This window comes from Tarenaya hassleriana, unplaced genomic scaffold, assembly GCF_000463585.1.
Source record: "Tarenaya hassleriana unplaced genomic scaffold, ASM46358v1 Cleome82, whole genome shotgun sequence".
Classification (NCBI taxonomy): Eukaryota; Viridiplantae; Streptophyta; class Magnoliopsida; order Brassicales; family Cleomaceae; genus Tarenaya; species Tarenaya hassleriana.
This window is the reverse complement of record NW_010970652.1, coordinates 415,777-440,782: the sequence shown is the minus strand read 5'-3', so window position 1 is coordinate 440,782 and position 25,006 is coordinate 415,777. Positions and strand designations below refer to the sequence as shown.

General features: G+C 36.1%; 1 protein-coding gene and 1 long non-coding RNA gene across 2 annotated transcripts; one reads left to right on the top strand and one right to left on the bottom strand.

The window, feature by feature from the left end:
* Nucleotides 1-45: 45 nt before the first annotated feature.
* On the top strand, nt 46-1,224 carry LOC104803264. Its single transcript, XR_770151.1, has 3 exons — nt 46-266; nt 522-708; nt 810-1,224. It is a non-coding gene; the product is annotated as an uncharacterized LOC104803264 (long non-coding RNA).
* Nucleotides 1,225-12,321: 11,097 nt separating this feature from the next.
* On the bottom strand, nt 12,322-24,173 carry LOC104803262 (ferredoxin-dependent glutamate synthase 2, chloroplastic). The gene is given in 34 exon segments (XM_010527172.2): nt 12,322-12,713; nt 12,902-12,985; nt 13,113-13,191; nt 13,319-13,557; nt 13,682-13,775; nt 13,864-14,006; nt 14,338-14,436; nt 14,530-14,655; nt 14,746-14,820; nt 14,908-15,105; nt 15,208-15,303; nt 15,673-15,771; nt 15,849-16,030; nt 16,033-16,075; nt 16,289-16,399; nt 16,518-16,715; nt 16,801-16,916; nt 17,203-17,299; nt 17,953-18,058; nt 18,145-18,203; nt 18,405-18,534; nt 18,828-18,985; nt 19,592-19,807; nt 19,912-20,022; nt 20,136-20,295; nt 20,615-20,760; nt 20,855-20,947; nt 21,398-21,494; nt 21,837-21,907; nt 21,995-22,093; nt 22,444-22,575; nt 22,662-23,104; nt 23,234-23,546; nt 23,802-24,173. Coding segments are annotated over 34 exon segments (4,896 nt in total). The 5' UTR covers nt 24,099-24,173; the 3' UTR covers nt 12,322-12,527.
* Nucleotides 24,174-25,006: the final 833 nt, after the last annotated feature.

Below are 25,006 nucleotides of genomic sequence, written 5' to 3'. Positions count from 1 at the left end.
CGCCAAAATTGAGATTTGGGCTTTTAGGGCCCATAGCGAAAACACGAGTCACTGCCTAAAACCTTGTTCCCCATCTCGTTTCTCTGCAACCCGAGGGCTAAGAGGAGAGAGCAGAGATGATAAGTATTCCTTAAACCCTAGTTGGCAATGGTGACGATTGAAGTCGACCTCCATTAATGGTGTTAAGCTGTACCATGTTTCATCGGCGCCGAATTTTGAGACTTGGCTTAATCCCAAGAAGCAACTAGCACTCCGTAAAATCCCCAGTAAGTCCCGCCCAGTTTTCGGTTTCGGGAATTTAGCTCTGATAGAATTTGTTAAACCCCTGCATAAACCCTAATGACCGAAAATTCTCCTTTTTCCCAGCGATATACCTCTGATTATGCCGATGCTTTGGATGGTGACATGTTCGATGTGTTGATTTACGATTACTTTGTGTTAGATTATATGCAAAGGGCGGAATTCTCATTGGTATTCTTCCGAATTCCATTTCATACCAACAGCTATTTCCTTGGCTTCAGGGCTTCCAAATCGACAGGGAATCAACTTATTGCTGTTTCTTCAGAGAAGCAACGGTCTTTGTTGGAAGAACACTTCGAATCCGTAATGGAGGATAGCGAAAACAACGATTCCGACCCATCGGCTTGAATGCGTCGGAATCTTCAGACGAGGGATCCAAGAACGAGAGAAGAAATCAAAAGCTCCGAAGTAAAACCTCTGATCTACATTATTCTACACTATCTCTGTATGTATGTACGTATGATTCTGTCTGGATCTAAACATGTTTTTTCTGGCGAAAAACCGTGTAGGCTTGCTCGAATCAAAGGACAAACGGCACACAGAAGCGTTCTGCAACCAGGTCTCGCTCGCTAAAGAAGACGCTCTCTTCCTCTGGGAGAGTGAGTCAAGGCTCTTGAAGAAAGCCGGAGCAACGTCTCCGGGTCCCCAAGAGACGTGGAACTCAGCCCGGGAGATTTCTTTCAGGGCAAGAAGCTCGGCCAAGTACAAGGACGAGGAGGAAGGATATGGAAACAAGAGGAGAGGAGTGCGGTCTCTTGGTCTGAAGCTAGTTAGAATCCTCGGCGGTTTCAGAGGGAGAGGCAACCGCCGTGGAGCGGCGGAGGCCGGCGATGATTATATGTACCGTTGTTGTTTTGTGATATTCTTGTCGCCATTTTGAAATTTTGGAATTATGAAGATTTAGATCCATGCCTGATATGATAACCTGTGAGTTCTAACGTCGACGACGATGTGTGTGATGATGGTGTACGGATCAGTATCAAACAGAAAAGACTTCTTTTTTTTCTCAGCCCATTAAATTCCCATTGAACCAAATATTATTAAAAAAAAAAAGACATGCTCCTTTTCGAACATTCATTTCTCCTTATAGTATCATCTACATTTTATAACATCATATTTATATATTGAACAACAAAGAAAAATAAAAAAAAATCATTAATTATTTTACTCACATAAAAAAAAAAATTCTACTCAAAACTCATAATAATAAAGAAAAAAACCCTAAAAATTCCTAAACTTGTAATTTGGAGTAATATTAATTCCTAAACTTGTAGAGGTGCCCATTAATTCCCAAACTTGCAAAATTGAACACGTTAAATATTGAACTTGTTAAACGATTCCATAATCGTCCATAGCAATATTTGGTCAAAAAAATGAGTTGACTGATCTGACGTGGCGCGTGACGTGGCGAGCCAACTCAGAAAATTACAGCCACGTCAGCGCCACGTCGGATCGGTCAACTCATTTTTTTGACCAAATAGTGCTATGGACGATTATGGAACCGTTTAACAAGTTCAGTATTTAACGTGTTCAATTTTGCAAGTTTGGGAATTAATAAGCACCTCTACAAGTTTAGGAATTTTTAGGGTTTTTTCCCTAATAATAAATCATCAATTATTACTTTTTAATAAAAAGGTTCATTAACTATCTAAATTATTTAAAAATATTCTAATTTAATTTAAAATGAAATTAAATCATTTATATATCTGATGGTATTTTTGTTCAAAAATAATAGTTGATAATTTATTATAATGAATTTTAAGTGGAAGATTTGTTTGGTATAATTAAATAGAATAGTTAATGGGCTTTTTTGGGTTTGTCCTTAATTATATCCTCTCATTTTATTTACAAATTGTAGCGTCTTAGTTTATGTGTCAAATGTGTGTATATTCATCTCTACATGTTGTTATTCTAAGTTAATCACAATGTAAACAAACTGCTAACATTCGCCCGTACATAGATATTTATACGTATATCTATATCCCATATTTTCGTATAAAATAGGCGGATTTAGACCGCTTACTCTTCATTTCAAATTGGTGTCACTATTTATATATTTTATCTCAATTCTTCATTTTGAAGATATTCAGAATCTCTTCGATTTGTTTTTTGCAATAATAATATTAGAGCACAAATACTATCCACTTGTCGATCCATTTGATCTCCATTCATTTCTGAATCCATGTTACCGGAAAACATGTCTTGTTTTTGTGTAGCAATTTACATTTTTAAAAGAATAAAAAAAGAAAATATAGAGAAAATATTATGAATTCCAAAGCGGAAAACCGGGCAAAACCAAAATAAAAACAGCAGCACAAGTTAAGCTGAAAAAGCCAAACAAGTTGGGAATCAAACCGGGAAAAAAAGATTTCAAGGAGAATATATATATATATAAAAGAAAACCAAATAGGTCAAATAATAAACACTATAGAAATGACAAATCTAGGGCCAATACATGTTACATTAATGAAGTTAGATACAATGCACTTTCCCAATTTGGAAGTTATTAAATATTTCTCATTTGCACGAGACCCAAGTTGCATGCTTTCTCATTACATAATTAGCAAATTACCACATTCTTTAAAATGTACGTATTTATACATATATACATTAGCAACCATCACTAGATTTAGTATTTTCAAATGTTTCTGTTAATTAGGCGTGGACCCTTTTTGAAATTTTTCTTGTAATATTATTTTCATACGCTATGCATTTCTAAAAAAATTAAAAAAAAAAACAGAAACCTATCATAGTCGCATGAGGATATGCATTACAAAAATAATAATGTAAAAGGAAAATAGACGAGCTAAGCCTAAAGTCTTTATCATTTTACCTAATAAATATAAAGCTTTGGAATGTTCATGCATCTCTCATCTCTGTGTGTGATTACTTGCAGTAAAATATTGGTAAAGGTTTTATTCTTCTAGAATCTTCAAGAGAACTATATATATGTGTGTATATATATATATATAGTCCCACAAAAAATGGAAAAAATAAAATAACTGATAAATGAGCCAATTAGAGTTATTAATATTATCTCCACGCATGGACTATTCCTAAAAGAAAAAAAAAAGAGAAACTATATAAATAGTTTGGTAGGCAAAGTATTCCTAGCTTAAATACTATTTTCTTTTTATATGTATGAATGTATGCCGGATCTATATATATACATATATATATAGATCTCATTTGTCTATTTAAATTTTTTAATTTCTTTATAAAATTTTAAACAAATTATAAATTTCTCCCATAACAAATATCTTAAAATAATAAGATTATTGTCCCCATTTATTATTATTTTTGGGTTTGCCACTATATATATAAGACACGTAATATAATATTCTTTAAAATATTTTTAATGATACAATAAAATTTATAACGGTATAATATTCTAGATATGGTTGCGAAATGAAATTTATCTTGATTAAATTTTTTAGATATCACTTTTTAATTTGATTAGCAAAGTGAAAAATACTCTTCCTTTGTTAACAAGTGTGAACCATTTGTCTTTGTGAAATTTCAGAGGTATCCTCTTTATACTATATATTATATGTTACTTTGCAACTACTAATTAATATATGTGTATGTTATATATTGTATTCTTGAATATCTCTTTAACTATATATATATATATATATGTATATGTATATATATATTGCACAACAAGAATAGATTATAAAAAAAAAGAATTAAAGTAACAATTTACTCCGATTAATCATTACATATATATAGATATAGATATAGATATAATAACAAATCAAGCTAAAAAAGAATAATCCCTACGGCAGGTTAATTAAAACCATTGGGCTACTAATCAAGTACTCTCTACTATTATTTTGTTAGTTGAATAAAGACATGAGAACAGCTTTAAGTAACGCTTTCACGGGCACACAGGAATTTATACCTGTTGCGCATTTCTTAATAATTTCAATTTATCTATGAAAATGTTTGGTCTTAGATAATATTTGATTAAATTTAAATAGACAGTGAAGACTATTATATATATATATATATATATATATGTATGGGTTTATCATTACACACTTGGCAAATGCCATATAATTTACATGTATTCCATTTATTTGTCTATATTGATGTATGCGATCAACCAATAAAAAATCTTAAAAGTGGGCTTTAATTAACATTAAAAGTCTAATACGCGATTTCTTTTTTCAAAAGAGATTTTCAATATGTCCAAGTAAATTTATTCATTCAAACAAATCCAAATAATTCACTAGTATACTTGACCATTTTTTCCCAATTAAATTTTTATTATTTTCGACCTTTAATTTCGCTTTTCCCCGTTGGAAAAAAAAAGAAAAAGGATATTTTGGTGCCGAAAACACAAACATGCATATAAATACATTAACATAGATATGCATTCTCTCTCCTCTCTCCATGTCGCTATATATATATATATATGTATGTATGTATGTATATATACCTCGAAGGCACCAACACAGACTCGACGCAGAGACAATCTCTCAGAAAATAAGGTGTTTTCTTACGGATGCTACTTACTATATATGTCAATGGAAGATGACGGATGATCATGAGCTGGATCAACGGCTAAGATTCGAAGTTACAGAAAACCAGACGCCGATGGTTGGATGCTTCAGGTCAAGATCCGTCGTAGTGATGGTGCTTTTGTCACTGTCTCTTCTGCTTCTGCCGCCGTTTCTTCCGCCGCTACCGCCGCCGCCGCCGCTCCTCCTCCTCCTCCCTCTCCTCCTGATGCTCCTTCTCTTCTTCTTGGGCCTTTCACCTCCCCAAGAACCCAACCTGCAGGCGTAGCCTCCGTCTGAATGGATTCCGTCCATATATATGCACATACACACACGCATGTAGACACATACACGTATCTATATGTGTGCATGCATATGTGTGTATGCATGTCTATATGGATTAAGCTGTCAGTTGGTTTGTTTGTTCTTTCTGGGTTTGGCTGTTAACCTTAATGAGCAGATGTTATTCTTTTTCTAATCTTTGTAAAATTGCAACTGATCTAATTTCTCATCGTCTATGTGCTAATTAAATCTTTGATCAATAATCTTGATTAAAGATGTTAATCCATGAACTCCATCCATCCATATTGATTGATGATGATACCAATATATATATATATATATGGAGAAGGATCACTCCCTGCATTGTAAAAATTTCTCTCTACAGAAGCAGTATATATATATATATATGGAGAGAGAGAGTCTATATGACAACAAATATGAAGAAAATTGATATTTTCTAGAAACTTTGGATAATATCATCTCTAATTATGTACAATAGATGAGTTTGAAAGAAAGATGAAAAATGATTGATTAAAATTCCAACAAAAAAACGAAATTCTAACTTATAGTTAGAGGTTATATCCTAAACAATATGTACAAATATTCAATTGTCCTATAAGAAACTTAAAAGCGGGGATCTCATGTAGAACGAAAATCACATGTATCTTAATAATTTCTACTAATATATATTTTGTCTTTGTTATTGTAGAATTACTATGTGCAATTTAGATCAAAAGATCTAATTCTATAATTCTTATCCTCCAAATGTTTTGGAAATCTAAAACAACGTATATTTTTTTAGCTAAAATTTCAAAAAACAATTGACGTAACATATATTATCAATATGGAAAATTTTGATTTTATTTTATATATTATGAACATAAATTTGTATAAGTACAAAATAGGCCAACGTCCAGCAATTGATATACATTAAAAAAATGATAGATTAATCTATATGTATATATAAAAATATAATTATCATTATTTAATTAACAATTTATAGATATAAATATAGATTTTTATATAAAAATATATCTAAATATATCGTAATTTTTATATAAATAAAATTATTTTTGAATTTAATAAATTTGGTTGAATATTTTATAAAAAGAGTTTTAAATTAAATTATAATTTTTTTCTAGTTGTTTAGAAACATATGATCAATAGAATATAATATTTAGTAATATATGACCTGAATCTGAATGTAGTAAAACAAATGCCTTTTTGTTTTAGTTTATTGAGATTTTAGTATTGGTCAATCATTTAATATAATTGAGAGTATAAAACTCTACCACATAAATTTATATATATACCAAAATGTAAAACCAAATATGTATAAAAAATAAATCAAATAATTTTTATGTATTTTTTTTTTGCAAATTTATCATAGATTTTATATGTTTTTTTAATTTTATTTAATAAATCTTTTGTTATTTCGTTATTAATTTTATTAAGAAATATATGTGTAAATATAATTTAATTTATTTGAAAACTAAATTACTTTTGAATTTTTTTATCTATAAATTTTGGTTTTACAAATTTTTCAAAGAAATAATTAAGAAATAGTAAATTAGTTTCTGGTCTAAGATCCATACCATCATTTATATACCATCATTTATAGAATACAATATTTAGTTATATATGATGTGAATACATTCAATATACAACTTTTTTTCATTTATTTTACGAATAAACGGTCGACAATGAAAAAAATGACAATACAAATTAGATAGATTAAAAACATATAAAACCAAAATTTGTATAGAAATAAATTTAATAAGTATTTTTTGGATAATTTGTCATAAATTTTGTATGTCTTGTTTTATTTTTGTTAAGCAAAGATTTTATTTATTTTAAATATATTAGAAAAGGTTTTAATTAAAACGCATTTTGAAAAGAAAACGCGCCTTCTCCTCCCTCTCTCATGATGCTCCTCCTCTACTTGGCCGCAGCCCGAGCCTCCTTCTGAATGGATTCCATCCATCCATATATACCCGCGCGCGCGCATATTCAATTGTTGTATTTGTTAATTTTGGATAATTTGTCATAAGTTTTATATGTTTTTTTTTTAATTTCTATCGAGTAAAGATTCCATTTATTTTAAACTAGATTAGGTATAAGGAAAGGTTTTAAAACGCATTTTGAAAAGAAAACGCAAAAGAATGTGATATAGCAATCAATTTTTTTATTATTATTATAGTCAAGTGTAAATGTGCATTTATTATAGTAACAAAATATCCGTTGTAAACAAGTCATGCTATATGAGATAGAAAATAAAATTTAAAATAAATTTGGGGGTAATTGGTAGAAAACTGATATTTAAATAATTAGATGTAAGTTTTTTCATAAAATAAATTCATGACCCAATAATGTAAATTGCCAATAAAATTAATGACATTATATAGAATGCAAATGCTTTTATAAAAAAAAAAAGAATTCAAATACTAGCTACGATTATGGGACCGACTGGTTGCACCGCCGTCACCCGTAAACAGAGTCGTTGCGATTTTCGGCGGTTGCGGGCAATTGAAAAACTGACTGGTTGAACCGCAACTAACCGCAACCGCAACCAAACTTGTGTTTTCTAATCGTAGCTTCCAACTTGCGTTTTGGTAGCGGTTTCCAGCGTTTTGACAAAAAAACTAAAATATTTTTATTAGAAATTATATAAAACATTAATATATATATTGGTGATGATTTTTTTAGTGTTATGATTTGATATTATTTTTTAGTATTATATTTTAATAAAAAAAATACAATAGTATAATTTTTAGGTTTAATAATGATTATTTTTAATAATTTTTATAATAAAATTATTTTTTTACTTGAAAATAAATTAAATTGATAATATTTATATTTTAAAATTATTATTTAATTATTATAAATTTAGTAAATAATTTTTATCAAATGATACGAAAAAATTAATTAATTAAAACTATTATAAAAAATTATTTTTAAATAATATTTTTTTGACAATTTATATCAAAACGCAACCGCAACCGTAATGAACCATTCATTTCTAACTGCACACACCCGCAATCGCTACCAACAACAACTTCTCAACCAGTCAATACTAATCATTTATAATCGCTATCAAACGTTTTGAAAACGCTGTCACCCGTAACCGCAACCGTTGCGGTACAACCAGTCGAACCCTTTCGAACTCTATATGTACGCTGGTTAAAATTATACGGTCCGAATAAAGTATATTTTTTGAATAAATAAGAACTAAAACTTAACTAAAGTCTAAAACCCTAGGCTACATTTGTCGAGTTCCCATCTCCCGACAAAAGTAGGGGAGAGAGAGAGAGAGAGAGAGAGAGAGAGACTTCAATTCGTTACACAAGACTCAGAGATCCACTGCATCTACACATATACATGTTTTTGTAATTGCATGCGTGTATTTGCAGAAATTGAGGGTTTGGAGTTCAAGCGTGTAATGAAAGGCGGCGTACTTTTGGAAAGGCCAAAAAGCATAGGATAAGGTGGCAAAATTCAAAATCGATTGTAGTTAGGTGTTATAAGATCATATAATCCCCGGAAATGGTCTGCAATTTTCCTCCAATAATTCGACAATATCCTTGATTCCTTACATTTTTAAAGGGTCAATTTCTTTTAAATTATTATAATTTGTACCTATTAATCGATACCCCACTTGCTTGAATTATTTCATTTCTATACTATTCTCCTTTTTCTCTCTCACTGATTCAATTTGTCATAATCGTACTAGGGCTGGGCGTTTCGGTTCGGTTCTTCGGAACCGGACCAAACCGAACCGTTAAAACGGTATTTTTTCCGACCCGAAACCGTTGTTATTTTCTGAACGGTACCATTTTTAGAGAACCGAATTTTTCCGGAAACGAACCGAACCGAACCGAACTTTAAAAATCCCGAAAAACCGAATATTTTTAAAAGAAATCTAACATTTTTTTTAATAAAACCCGGAACCGAACCGAACCGATACCGAAACCGAACCGAACCGAATACAATAAAAAACCCGATTGGTACCTATTTTTGTAAAACCGAAAGAACCGAACCGATCTATTCCGTCCCGAACCCGAACCATTTTCCGAAACGCCCACCCCTAAATCGTACTATGATATAAATTGTTATTTTTTAGGAGAAAGCAAAAAAAAAAACATTAAGAGGTGCAGCATGCACCCACTTGAATAAATTTTTTGTAACCATTAATATAATCTTAGATACATGTACGAAACCTATACGGAGAGACGTACGTCAAGGAAAAACACACGTGTTACTGTAAATTGACCAGAAATAAGGGTACTCAATATTATTTATACTCATTTTAAAAATAATTTCTTAAATTGATTTGAGATTTGAAGTTCACATCCTATACATACATGCATATACAATATATTAAGGTTTTAATTTTCTTACCTTTTCAGACATAAATCACCGACCCGTAATAATAAATAAATATGGAGTTATATTGTATTCGAAAAACTCACATAAAACACATTTACTACGAAATGGTTCAGATTCAGAGAATCAACCAACATTTTCTACTGTTACTAAATTCTGTAAACTAAAAGGCCCTCTCTCTCTCTCTCTCTCTCTCTCTATATATATATATATATATATATATATATATTTTTACCGCTACAATATTTATCACTCGCCAATGCATGTGTCTACCTATATTTATGCGAATATTAATTAATTCATTATTTGTTGTGCATATGGTTTTAAAATCCAGTATCAACTATTGAAACATGATAAAGTCATTAGAGGTGGGCGTTTTAACCCGTAACCCGGGGATTTGGAGGTACCCGACTTAACAAGTATCCGAATAAAGGGTACCCGAATATTAACGATGATGAGATCGAGTATTAATAAGACTAAGTTTTCGACCTCCAAGTCCGAGTGGGGGTTCAATTATTTTACAAAGGGTACCCGGGGTACCCGGTATATTTGTTAAAAATCTAAAATATACTTTATATCTATAATATTTTTGTCTAAATTATTCTTATTATTTATTAAAATACTTTTATTTTAGTTCAATTTTTTTATATTCTAAACCTTTCTATACAAAAATTTCATCATTCCAAATCTCATTCTATGTAACCGAATCAACCATTCATCTCTCTCTCAAAATTTTACTCATCTCTCTTCATCATGAATTTTTTTCTTTATACTTTGACCTCTCTCATTTGTATTTTCTATATATATCATTTTATAGTTCAAAATTTTATAAATCGTATGGGTCCGAGTACCCGTGAGTACAAGACCGAGAATCTCATTAAACCCGAGCTATAAGTACCCGGATTTTATGAAACCAAGACTGAGACAATATTTTTGTAAAATCCGTGGTAATGAAGACGAGACAGGGTTTTCTAAAAATTGGGGTACCGGACCCGTGCCCACCCCTTTAACTCGTTGGTAAAAAGACTAAAAGGCAATGAATGTCGTTGGGTGAATTGGGTCATGATCTTCACCTTGTAACGTCTCTCTCTCTCTCTCTCCCTCTACGTTAATGTGTGAGAGCCATTATCATGTCATCAAATTCTCTAACCAACTACTTAACACAAGACGAAAGTGGACAAAATAACACCGAGAGAGGCATTGGTATATATTGCACCGAGAGAGGGAGAGAGGTTTCTTTTGTTACAAAACCGAAGCGAAGATACACAACACACAAGTAGATGTGCAGCATGTTGATGTTCATAGGGGTGGTGCTGATACTTCTGATACTTCTTCCGGCGATTCTGCCGCCGCTGCCGCCGCCGCCGATGGCAGTGATGGGAGTTCCTCTGGTGCTTCTGATCTTGCTAGCCAACTTAGCCTTTTACCGTCCCGAGAGGCATGGACCTCTCTCTTCTTCTCTTCCTCCCTTTGACCCCGTAGTCTTTGGCTAACCAAGGTTTCAGATATGCATCTTCATCGTCATAGAGAGAGAGAGAGAGAGAGAGAGAGAGAGAGAGAGAGAGAGAGAGAGAGAGAGTCCATGTTTTGTTGAGGTTGCTGTTAGTTAAGATCTTACCGAAGGTTGTGTATAATGGGTTTCGGTTTCATCTTGTTTCCTTTTTGTGAATCAAAGCGATTTCCATATATAGCATAGAAGTGTCGGATTGGAGTTTTGTTTACGATGTTCCATTTCTTTGTTTCTTTTTGTTCCTGTTAGATCGTAATTATGTAGACATATTTGTATAATAATACTTGCCTTTAAAATGGTTTTCCCTTGCGTTTTTTTTTTCCGTGCATGGAGCATTTTCATATATGAATCATGCATGTTGTGCAATACATCAATATATAAATTCCAAACAAAACCTGTCACATGAATTATATGATCACAATATAATAGATTCAGACTAAATATATGATACAAGTTATATATCTGAGATTAGTCGAGTGGCTGAATCCCATTTTCGCATACAGTTCAAGTTCCCATCGGAAACATCTGTCGGATTAAGTATATATATATACACACACACACGAAATCTTGAGATAATTTATATTAGAAATTGAGATTGGTTAGATGAATATTCGTTTAAACCAAGCTATAACAAAATACCTAGATGTTTTTTTTTTCTCTTTTTGGACATCAAAATACCTAATTAGGATAACATTCATCTTCGTTAAATGTTTTTTATGCAAATAAAAAAAATCAGAAAATCCAAGCGAACAATAAATTAAAAATAAAAGAACCGGAGAGGCCGTGTAAATACACGGAACGTGGTGGAAGGTTTCCGAAGAGTATTCCTGTACCGACCGTAATCAGCCGGCGACATCAGGTGGAAACGGATCAGATCTAAACACAGCCCTCTGAAGTGAGTATCCGTTCGAATATTGGGGGGGGGGGGGTGACGAGTAAATTACGGAATTGCCCCTCCATTTTATTTTTAAATAATAAAACGAACGAGCCAGAAACCCGCACGAATTCCTCAACGAATGCAGTGAACGTGGCCCCTTTCTTTTGTGTTTTTGTAACAGAGACGATGCACCAACTTTCGAAACCAAAGGGACAAATTAAAAAGGGCGGGAAAGACATGCAAGATTACACGTGTCTTTCGTCATCTATACCTGGGTCGCTTGGCCACCACATGTCGCCGGTCGCCGGCACCGAGTCCTTACATTTTACCGTACGCAGAATTTTTTTTTTTTTAAAAAAAGAAGCTTACCACGTGACGAGTGATATAATATCAAACACATATTTTTTTTAGTTTCAGATTATTATAATACCATGTACATGAAAAAAGAGGCGACAGGTACAAGAATTGTCGGCGGGGCAACCACGTGCCGATAATACCTGATGCGACGAATACGAGATTTCACATGACATTATTAAATCAGGTGGGGATTGGTCGGACCATGGTGTCCGGTTTGGTAGCGAACCGATTGGGGTTGAATTCAGAAGCCGTGTCAAAGGAGAAATTTTCAACAGGTTGTGGGGACGAACTGGGGAGTACGAGGAGATCAATCTTACGAAGTGGACTGCAACTTGGTGGTCGCCACGTGTTCTTCTGATGCTCCGGCGGATGTTTTCCAGTGGTCGGAGTTAGCCTCCGGCGTGTCTTCTTCGCTCGGCGGAACAAGTTGCCAGAACATTGCAAGGTACTTGTCCCATTCCTTCAGAATTGTCTCGCCTTTGCCGCTTCCCGTTCTCTCCTTTTTGGATTCAATGAAAAAGGGAAGGGATAATATGGTTATTTGACACCCAACTGTAGATTAACCCCTAGTCCTCTAATGTTTCCATCAGGATTTAGGGTTTAGGGTTTGGATTGTCTTGTAACTTGTGATATGCACGAGTACATGATTTCATAAATGTGGTAAACGAAGAGGGAAAGGGGGCTTACAACGTGAGCTTCGATGAAGCTCTTAAGCTGGGCCTGTCCCACTGGTGACGTTACTCTTTGGATCTTCACTATCTCCTTGTTTACCTGTCCACACACGAAATTGTTAAAAGCTAAATTTGTGATGAAACAATCATCAGCAGAACCAAGAAAACCGACTGCATCCTTCAATATTTGTCACTTTTGGAATGAGAGAAGCTCGATCGATGGATACCTTAGGGAGGAGAGTGTCGTCCTCATCGAGAATGTATGCCAACCCTCCTGTCATCCCGGCTGCTACATTTCTACCCACTCTGCAATTTTTCGAGAGATGGTGGTGTTATTTGGTTTAAGCCTCCGACTTCTAGCTTTTAATGTGGGGCAGAGCAGACGGCAGGTGGATATCAGTTATTGAAACGCAAAGGAAGAGTTTTTACTTACTTTCCGAGCACGACGACACAGCCACCGGTCATATATTCGCAACAGTGATCTCCGGTGCCTTCGACTATCGCCTGAGCGAGAGAGTTCCTCACAGCAAATCGCTCTCCTGCTTTCCCTCTTACAAATACTCGACCACCCGTTGCGCCGTACAGACATGTGTTCCCTACGATAGTCGCGTCTTCGGGGCAAAATCCACGCGACTCTACCGGCATTATTACCAGTTCACCTCCAGCCATCCCCTTGAATAATAAGATACCATTGGCAATTATATGAGGGGTAAGGTAAAAAGCATTCTTCAAGAGGAGACCGTCGACTTAAACAGGATATGAATCTTGATAAGATTCAAAAACACAGGGATCTAACCTTCCCCACATAATCGTTGGCTTCACCCACAAGGAGTATATTCATTCCGGGAGTTAGAAAGCATGCAAAAGACTGGCCGGCGCTTCCAGTGAACCTGTGGGCACAAGTTCATCTCTGTAAGTTACAAGCATGTATCCTCGAATGTATTTCTTTCAAAAAATATTTGTAGTAAGTGGCCTTACGTAAGGTTCAGTTGTCCAGAAAAACCAGCGTCTCCATATTTCTTCGCAATCACACCTGCAACACGACCGCAAACAGCACGGTCCACGTTGTATATTTTCACGGTCTTTTGAACCGCTTTTCCATTCTCAATTGCATCAATGATCTGTACAACATCCAGCAGTAAATAGCAATTAGCATGTAATAGTACATGCTCTAACGCTATAACATAGAAGAAAAAAAATAAGACCTTCTTTCCCTCCCCATTTTTAAAAGTCTAGTTTTTTTTTTCCCGAGATAACAGCATGTTGCAAATCGTTGTGCCTTTGTTTATCAAATCAGGTATTTTTTGTTCATAGTTAAGGCCGCTCTTAGGCTTGGGAACAAGAAGCTAAAAAATGCAAAGATCAATTAAAATACAATGCATCTTTGGATGATAGGCTATTTGCTACACTAAATAGCCATTCCAGAAGGAGATAAATTATAATCTCTGTTACCTCAGGATCCTGAAGTAGAGTATCATCAAGAACAGGACCATTTGAGTGAACATCCTGAATCCTAATGGCAGTACTGTTCCGTTTTGGAAGCCCCAGAAACTGGAAAGAAAACAGGAAACGAGTTATATACCGACAAGATGTGGTAAAGGCGTGTCCACCATGAGAGTAGAAACATGGTTTTCTAGGGCTTACTGATAGGAGATAGCTCAGGTCAAGATGCGTTTTCACTAGTGAAATATCACGTGGCTTTAGCAAATCTGTCCGGCCAATTATGTCATCCAATTTCTCATATCCCAACTGAGCTAACACTCCCCTCACCTACGAAGATAATAGAAAGTATAATAGGGAGTATCAAGTGTCGAGAAAGTCTGCAAATTTTTTAAACAAAAAGACATTGTTGAAGATTACCTCTTCTGCAATATATAAGAAGAAATTGACAAGATCACCAGGCACACCGGGAAAACGAGCACGCAGTTCTTCTCTCTGTAACAAAAGTTAGGGGAACCTTAGCAAGATCCGGTTATGCAATGGAAAAAGAAACTACAGCCCAAAAAAAAAAGTCCAAATCACCTGACTCGCAACACCAACTGGGCAATTATTAGTGTGGCAAATGCGAGCCATGATACATCCAGTGGCAATCATAGCTAGAGTACCAAACCCGTACTCATCAGCACCCATAGCTGCAGCAATCAGAACATCAACACCACTCTTGAAGCCACCATCAACTCTGAGAAGGACTCTTTCCCTAAGTCCATTTTTCATGAGAGTCTGGAAAAGGTCAAATTTTATTATTAGAGATAAACAAAAACACAAAGGAAACTAATAAAAACTTGGAGACAAACTAAAATCCCACAGCACAAGACGATGTACCTGGTGGGTTTCGGTTAGCCCGAGTTCCCACGGACCACCTGCATGCTTTATGGAACTTATAGGGCTAGCTCCAGTTCCGCCATCATAGCCTGATATCTGGAAAAAAAAAAACAGAAGAAGAATCGTCAATTTCAAAAATATCATACTGAATGTTTAGGTATCTAACAGATAAAATAGCGAGTATGATTAGGCCCTCGCATAAAGATAGAGAGGCATATCTCAAAGGTATTAAATAGGTTGTGATAAGAATAAGATTAGACGCAGTGAATCTCACAGCATGGGAGAGCTAAACAACTTTTCCTATTCTGACAAGAAGGATTTTGGTACCTTTCGAACCATCAGGTTCAAGACAGTTCATTTTATAAACAAAAATCGCAGAACTGCAGCTGATTCAAAACATTTAGTAGTTTTATTTGCACATTGTGGATTTCTCGCATAATGGAGCTCTAAACAAGAAGTGCATACCTGTATGATATCAGCATTAGCCTTTGCAACCCCAGAAGCAACTGTTCCTATTCCAGCTTCTGATACAAGCTTCACTGACACCTTTGCCTTGGGGTTAACCTGTTCATCTTTTCTATCTGAGAGAGCTTCATTATCAGAAAACTAGCAGAAACTTACAAGGTAAATAAGATGCCTACCTGATGGAGATCAAAGATCAACTGTGCAAGATCCTCTATGGAATAAATGTCATGATGAGGAAGTGGAGATATAAGCGGAACACCTGGTTTAGAATTTCGAAGTTGAGCAATGTATGCACTAACTTTTTTTCCAGGCAGTTGGCCGCCTTCACCAGGCTTTGCTCCTTGAGCAATTTTGATCTAGGAGTGACACCGATAGGAGTGACACCGAAACGTCCTGAAGCAACCTATGAAAATTCAAAAGGTAATGGGTTCTTGAATATCCTTACAAGAGTACATATAACAAGAAAGCAAAAGATCGCAAAATAATTTCCTGCTAGTCACTAGATTGTAAACATCAATAACTACTTTATATTACAATAAGAAATTAAAAGTAGATAGAGGAGCTGGCGCTTAACTCAGAGACTCAAACCTGATTATGATCATATCAATGCTGTTACCTGTTTAATAGCACTTGTCGCAGTATCCCCATTTTGAAGACCCTTAAGATGTGGCAGCGTTGGAGAGTACCCATCAACAACATCTGTAAGTGGCTTCCAACGGATGGGATCCTGGAAAAAGGAAAACGAATTTTTGACTATCAACGTGACACTTCTGCCATTTTGCACTTAAACTAGGTTCCTTTTAAAAGAACAAAGTTTGAAATAGGTGATGATGAAGATGAATGACCTCGCCTCCTTCCCCTGAATTGGACTTTCCACCTAATCTGTTCATTGCAATAGCTATTGTTTCATGAGTTTCTCTCGAGATAGCTCCAAGTGACATTCCACCTGTACAAAACCGTTCAACAATGGAGGAAGCAGGCTCAACCTTCCCAACAGGAATAGGACTACGGTCACTTTTGAACTCAAGGAGATCACGAAGAACCTACAGCCCAAGGATATTAAAAAAAACGTTTACTCATACTAGAAAGCACACGGTCGGATATAAAACCAAAGGTATAGTGCCTCACTGTAACAGGACGATTAGCTAGATGCTGCTGATACACTGCATAAGCTGTTTCACTCTTTTCACGGACAGCTTTATGAAGTAATTTAGACATCTCTGGATTGTTCCCATGATATTCCCCTTTCAAACCACAAAAACGAGAAGTAAAGGATAAGATTAGAAAGCTTCAAACCAACCTTCTGAAAACACTTTCAGTTTGGATGCTGTAAAAGGATTTTAAAATCCGTTAAGGTCAGCCTGAACATGTATTTAAAATATACTTCAAGCTTATTTATCTATCTAAACATCATCGTGCATTTAAAAGACGCAAGTAAATCCATGCGTGTCTTTGCAGTTGGGAGAAGCGTGGTTTTGTGCATCGGCATGCAAGCTCATCATCCAACATAAATGAAGTCGATTAAAGTACCTCCAGGCCTAAATTGTATAAACCCAAAATTTTCCAGACGTTTCGCTGTATCCTCAGCAAATGCCCTCACCCAGAATGATAATGTCTCCCTAGCGAGCTGCAAGATATAGGGATATTTACAGATGAGAGGAACTGATGGCTTTTGTAGCCATTCCAAGAATGAAAATGATGCTTCTCCTTGATCAGATAAGTTAGGAACTATTTTATGGAAAGAAAGTATAAGATGATATGTTCAACGATAGTGGAGATCTCTAGCCCCACTTGTGAAAAACTTCTACAATTCTCAGCATAGCAAATCATGACCTGTTGAAAAACCACTCCAGTAGAAAAGGTTATATTTGTTGTCATAAAAGACTTTCCATATGATTGATATTTCTCTGTCATCTAATTCCGACCATGTAATACAAATTTTGTTGTTTTCTAAGCAAAAACTTCTTGCTGAAGAAAAACTAAAGCAACCATCTGTAAAGGAAAATAAAATATTTCAATCTGGGAATGTGAAGCAGCCAAAATCACAGGAGACATGTTTGAGCATGTGTGAAAATACAGCATACCTGCCTTAAGTTGGTAAAAAGACCAAAAGAACATAGTGTCCAAAAAGCTTTTAGAACATTAGCAAAAAGCTAACAGATTGTTATCTGAAAAAGTAGCTGGTGATATAAAAGATCTGTACTTAGACCTGGTGATTCATAAAACTCGCAAGTAATCACATTTATCCTAGTACTCCAAAAGTTTGGGGATTATTCTGACCTCATCAAAAGTTAACCCACCAATTTGGGATGCACTCCCACGGAATGCAAGTTCAACAACCTCCTTTCCTAATCCGCAAATCTCAAATATCTGTGCCCCACAATAACTGAAAACAGAAAGCTGAGGTTGTTGAAGAATAGAACTAACAGATATATAGAAATGCCGTGTACGTAGAAAGTTAAACCATCCCACCTTGAGAGCAATGATATACCCATCTTAGAAAGAACCTTGAGAAGACCAGTGGTCACAGCCTGCAGTAACAATTCAAAGAATCTTATCATTGCCTCACCCCCGTTACTTATGTAACACAATTATAGCAAGGAAAGACTACCAAAACGGTCAAGCAAGCAAGGTGTGCACGCCAACATAAAAGCCAATAACATATCAAGTTACAATAGAATAACATTTCAGAGATATGATACGCGAAAATAAAAAACATGAACGTATCTGACCTTGAAATAATTCTTCTGAGCCTGCTCGATTGTTACTGTTGGCATCTTTCCATTCCTCATCATATTCACAGTCTTGCTGCTCAGACGCCACTGTCTACATGTCTCCAGAGCAAGATGTGGGCATATAGCACTGGAAAACAGTTATGCACACAAACATCATATTTCAACAGTTATGATATCCAACAATTGTGAAAATCATTCTTAAATCATCAGTCAACTGAACATCAAGATATCAAGTGCAATAAAATATATAATGTAAATATGAATTAACTATAGACACAGTATTAAAATGCCACGGCAGAACCAAGGCAGAAAGAGAAAATAGTCCAAAATATCACATGGAGAATTTCAAATGATATGCATTTTGTACAAAAACCGACAAAGACCAAACAAAAAATGTGGCATGTAAAAAGTAAAAGAAACCTTGCTCCATAACCAATCAAGCAGGCGAAGTGATGTGTGCTGAAGCACTGAGCCGTGTCAGCAATTATTGAAGCTGACATCCGCAGGCCATTCTGGATCAGATGCTGGTGAACAGCACCAACAGCCAGCAACATTGGAATTGCAGGCCGAGTTGGTTCCTAAAGGGATGGGAAATAGATGTCAAATATTGAAAAATTCCAAATGAAATAAAAGAAAGGGACACAGTTTGGTGCGAATACAAAATAATGCATACTAAAGAAGCCTCAAATAGAAAATGACAACAAATATCTGAGGAAAACAGAAATGCACCGAGCATCAAGATTTAGATAGCAAAGTTAAGATACCAATAGCCAGAACATGGATAGAATGTCACCAAAAGCAGGGTGTCAGTTATGCAGATTAAAACAATACATCAGAGAGGAGCCTACTAAATGCTGGATGCAGCAGTCCAGTTTAATAGCAATGATGTGAACTTTCACCTTCACATTTGAATTTGGAAAAGAAGTAAAAAATGGAGGCGGATTTACAAAGCTTTCTCTATTTTCTTGACAATTCTTATGTCCGGGAGCAAAGAAAGGGATTGTTGCTGTTGACTTTATGAACAAGAGAGATCAAATCGTGATAGTTAGAAAGAGCGCAAGTGAAGTACAACAAGAGACAACTATTAAAGCACACAAATACCTAGAATCACTCAGTGAGGTATGGAGTAGAGAATGGAGAACTGAAGCCCTATACAATTATATTGAAAAATAAATTGTACCTACCAGGTCATCAGATCGGTCTGAAAGAACAAGCAATTGGGAACCATTACGAACTGCTTCATCTGCAGCTTCACAGAGTTTATGCAGTGCTTTCTTCAGAGATCCTTCAACTCCTCTATGTATGTCGAAAAACGTGGGTAAAGCTTGGGACTTTAGATGTGGATCACTGAGCAATTTCTCAAGCTCCCGCTCATTTAGTACAGGGCCAGACAAAATGACCTACTCATGAAATAGAAACTACCTTTAACGAATGTGAAATCTTGGAAAATCCCAAAAGTTTGTAAGAAAACACAACCTACGATCCAAAATTTAGGCATACTGACCTGTGAAACATTCTGAGGTCCAATCTCCAACATGTTTACACGCTTCCCAATATTAACTTCCAGTGACATGACCAGTCCTTCTCGTAGAGGATCAATAGCTGGATTAGTAACCTGAAAGTATAATACTCTCACGTGAAAATTTTCAAAGGAGACCATTTTGATGAATATGTCAAACAATGAGCCCAATGTTCAATATGCCGTTCCAGTTACAGCAACAAACAAACCTGAGCAAACCGTTGCTTGAAATAATCATAAAGCAAATGGGGTTTCCGAGACAATGCTGCTAGTGGAGTGTCATCTCCCATGCAAAATGTCGGTTCTTTGCCCTGTGCGGCCATTGTCTCGATAACCATTTGAACATCCTCACTTGAGTAGCCAAATGCCCTGGTTTCTCAAAATAAAAGTACCATGAAAAGTTAAAAATTAGTTGAACCTTCAATGCTGAGAACACCATCTAAAAAAGATAACTATCAAGGTCTCCTAATCACAGAACAAATAATATTTTACAAAATGGAAGCCATTGAGTTTACATCTCGAAATCATAGTAACAATGTTTTAGAACAAAAACAATTTATGCACCCTCATAATGAATAAATGGCTGTTATACCAACCCTAAAAGTTTTTAAAGTCAAGGACTTCAACACGAAATGTATCGCCCTGTTATAAACTTATTGTGCAGTCAAGGAGTAATGAAAAGACTCACTGTTGGCGCCTTAAGCTCTCTTCAGACTCCATGATCGCTGATGAGAGAAAATGAGCAGGCTTTAGCTTTTGTAGGTTTTCATTAACCCACTTTCCATATGGATTAGATGATGCAACTCGCTTCTTGACTTCTGTGTTCTCATACACCTGTTGGGCATGTTAACATAAGGAGCATAAAAAACAAAAACCAGAGTAAATACAACTAAAAGAGAAAGATTGACCACAATTTGGTTGTACTAACCTGTCCACTCTCTAAATCGACAGTGATCATCATGCCAGGTCCTAGACGACCCTTCATGGTGACTTTTGATTCATTCATAGGTAGAACCCCAACCTGCATAAGAAGGCACATAACTTAGTGTCTTATCTGCTGCATGCTAATCACAGAGTCTAAACAGCTTTCTACGTCCTAAGAAATTCAGTAAGTAGTTTTGCAAAATAGTAATGATGTTCCCTCTTTCTGAGGAAATTGCATCAGGTAAGACAGATCTAATTGCTTTACTGCAAAAGGATTTAGAAAATTCCACTAACTCACACTTAATGATTGCAAGTAAACATTTTTCTTTTGGTCATATTGTCACAAAAAACTTTCTGGCTATGTCGACGAGAAAGATTCCCAAAGCTATTGCAGGAAATGATGATGTGACAAGCGAAAGTACACCTGACCCACCATGATTAAAAGCTTAAAGATTCAGAAATAAGTCAGTATGTATGAGCACAGATTGTCATGACAACTATTCTTAAGGAAGGAAAAGGTACAGAGGCTTCAATAGACAGAACACACCTCAGAGGCAACATAGACAACGTTGTCACTTGTCCGCCAATATCTAGCAGGCCGAAGTCCATTTCGGTCGAGGCAAGCTCCAACCGTTTTTCCATCACTGCACTCCAAGAGCCAAGGAAACAAAGCTTAGAATGCAGAGCTAGAAGAAAGAAATGTAACAATTTTGCTAATTAAATATCTTCCACATATCCAGGGGCTATTATCATCGCATCCTTTGCCTTATAGTTACCTTATCTTATCATGGACTTCACCACACGAAGAACAGCATAGATTGGAAAGACATTAAAATCTACAACTCTTTCAGAGTAGTAGTTGCAAGAAATTGATTGTGTTTGTTAGTTAACAACTTAGGAAACAGAAAAGTAGCTGAGAGAAAACTCCTAAGCACACACATCACAACAAACAAATTTAAGGGCTGAGCAGTCCCCAAGCAGATTACCTGAACAAGATTAATGCAGGTCCATCCCAAGCCTCCATCTGTCCCTTGTAGTAATCATAAAAATCTACAACCTGCAGTTGCATCCAAATGGAAAAAGTTCTGGCAAATGTCAAAGACCACAACCACATGAGTATAAGGGTCCTAAAAGGAAGCAATACCTCAGGATATTTAATCATTAATGTCGGATGGTTTTTATATGCTTCTGGGACGAGAATCATAAGAGACTCCTCTGGAGTTCGGCCACTTCTTATCAACAGCTGCACAAGCCAATATCATAAATAAATTTGGTTCTGATAATCTGACATCAGCAAGAATCTGAGCTGATAATTTCAAACTGCCCTTTAGTCAAGGGCAGTTTGAAATTCCTTTGAGGTCTTGACTAATGGAAAAAGTTGAAATATGTGAGCTGCACCTTTACTTTCATCAGTTGAAAGTTTACAAAGCTGGTTTTATAATGGTAAGCCCCACTCAAACAGAATATCACTAGATGTTGGTCTAGTTCCACATTCAACAGAAACACTCCATGCTTCATTTTATTCTCCAAAATAATTATCATAAAGAGAATCACAGCAGATTAACAAAAATTAGGAACTTAGGTGATTCTTACTTCGGCTGCGCTATCAAGGTTAGCAGAGTCTGAAGCCTTTGGATTGCCAAATGGGCGAATATCATTTTCACGACCGCACCAAACAGGTGATCTCAATGAGGCTTCTCGAGATTGCATCCAGTTCAAATTCCCCTGCATAAATTGATCAGTTTCAGCAGTGAAGTGTGATGCTACTCTTAAATACAAAATTACCATATCAACCAGAACCAAACCACAACCTGTATGGTATTGATCTCTCCATTATGTCCAAGAAACCTCATCGGCTGAGCAAGAGGCCACCTTGGGCTAGTATTTGTGCTATATCTTCGATGGTAGATGGCAAAAGAAGATTTGTAGAGGTCATTTTGAAGGTCAAGATAAAATAACCCAAGAACTTCTGACCGAAGCATGCCCTTGTAAACAATGGTCTGGTTGGACATGGAGCAGAAGTAGAGCTCAGCACCCCAACTTTCGGAAGCTACTGCTCTTTCGATCAGTTTCCTGCAGATGTAAAGCTCTCGTTCAATGTCCTCCACATTCTCTTCTTTGACAACTCTAACAAAAACCTGCTCCATACTTGGCAACGTCTGTTTTGCATAAAAACCAACTATGGATGTATCTACAGGAACTTCCCGCCATCCAATCACCTCCAAGCCCTCTTTCTCGAAAGTACTAGTAATCACTGGAGAACCACTTCAAACAGCTTTCAGCAAAATAATAATAGTATAACACACACAAAATAACCTCTCTGTTTTAAACCATCCGGAAAGATGATACATGATAAGGACAGATAAAGAATTCTAAGGTGCACCTTTTTTGGCTTCTCCCTTAAGGTTGTCATCTTTCGGCAGGAAAAGCATTCCAACACCTGTATGCAACTTGTCAAAAGAAGCAATTCCTTGCTTGCCAGCCCATTCGTTTAATAAATCCCAAGGGATTGAAGTCATCAACCCCGAACCATCACCCGAATCATTATCACCCCCACAACCTCCCCTGTGTTCCATGCATCCAAGCGCTATCAGGGAATCCTTTATAATATCATGTGTAGCCTTATTTTCCAAGTTCGCAATAAACCCAACCCCACATTCTCCCCTTTCCGAAACTATATCCTCCAAGTAGGCCACCTGTGATGTAACACTTCAACTATTTAATTCATTGAAACAGAAATAACCAAGCATTTGGTGAGACAAATTCCTAGGTTCAGATTCAGACAGACAAATTCAAAATGGGTGCCACTTCAGTGATCGAAAAGATGATAGTCACTTCACCGGCATAGACCAAGACCAAGATCAACAAACCCAAATATGAAATAAGCAAAGCTCCTAATCTTAAACTCAATAAGACTAAAAAGAAAAAAATACGGAAAAAGAAAACATCACCTCAGGTCTCAAATCAGATACCGAAGCCGACGCGTCTCCGGCGACGCGTTCAAAATCAAAGATCGCTTTCACCGGCGATCGCAGCCGCGAAGAGGACTTCAACAGTGGAAGATAATTCCGGGAACCAGAGACCTCGATTCGTCTTCTCGTTCCCTTAGAAACACAGTACGATCCGATGAAGTCGACGAAGAATGGTGTCTTATTGGAGATCGATTTCGTCGAACAGATTAGCCGCGAAACAGGAGAGGACGCTCCGAAGGCGGAGGCGCCGGAGACTGTGGTGGATTGTAGCGCCATGGGATCACCGAGAGAGCGCGACTCTGGGCGGAGAGGAAGAAAGCGATCGCTCGGAGCCCGACCCTACAGCTAGTTCTACGATTGGTACCGTTATATTTTCAAAAAGTCAAAATGGAAACAAGTTAATATCCTATGCGGCAGAGCATACCAGAATGCTGAAAAATCTAGCCGTTGGTTCTGTTCAGATTGTGGCACGTGGCGATGATGCTCGATGATACGGTGTGCGCAAACATAGATGATCCGGACCTCCGTGGGGTTTAGCCTCGCTCCGCGATTCGCGTCACGGGGAGTGGTTGCGTCTGGTACTGAAACCGTGCTTGCACAAGAGGAAATAAATATAAGAAAATGGGTATTTATTTATTTATTTATTTTTACATTAGAAAAACAAGTTTCCACGTAATAATTCACTTAAGACATTACATTATGTATATAAAATAATAATTAAGAAATGACGACGATACAGATAAGACGAGAGAATCTGCCCGTCCCGACGGAAAACGACAACAACAGTTAACGATTAAACAATTACGGGAATCTCAACGTAATAGCATCATTACATACGTTTGCTGTATGGAATCTACTGGTCGGTCAGCTCAGCATCACCATTACCAAATCAAGAAATTTTCAAATAAATCACACAATAATTTAACAATTCGATCATTTTCCTTGTGGCAGTCAAGTGAAAAACGAGCACTAATGATTAAAAAAAAAAAACGAGCCCTAACCTAAACAGTAGTCTTTCTTGAGATGTACTTGATTCAAGCATTGACATAAACGCACACGACTCATTGCTAACTATTTGGTTTCGATATTTTGAATGTACTTAGATTCAAGAATTTGTATTCTCTCATATGAGTCTGATTACTACATCTTGGGATTAGGTGTTTTGATACTCTCACACCAATCGT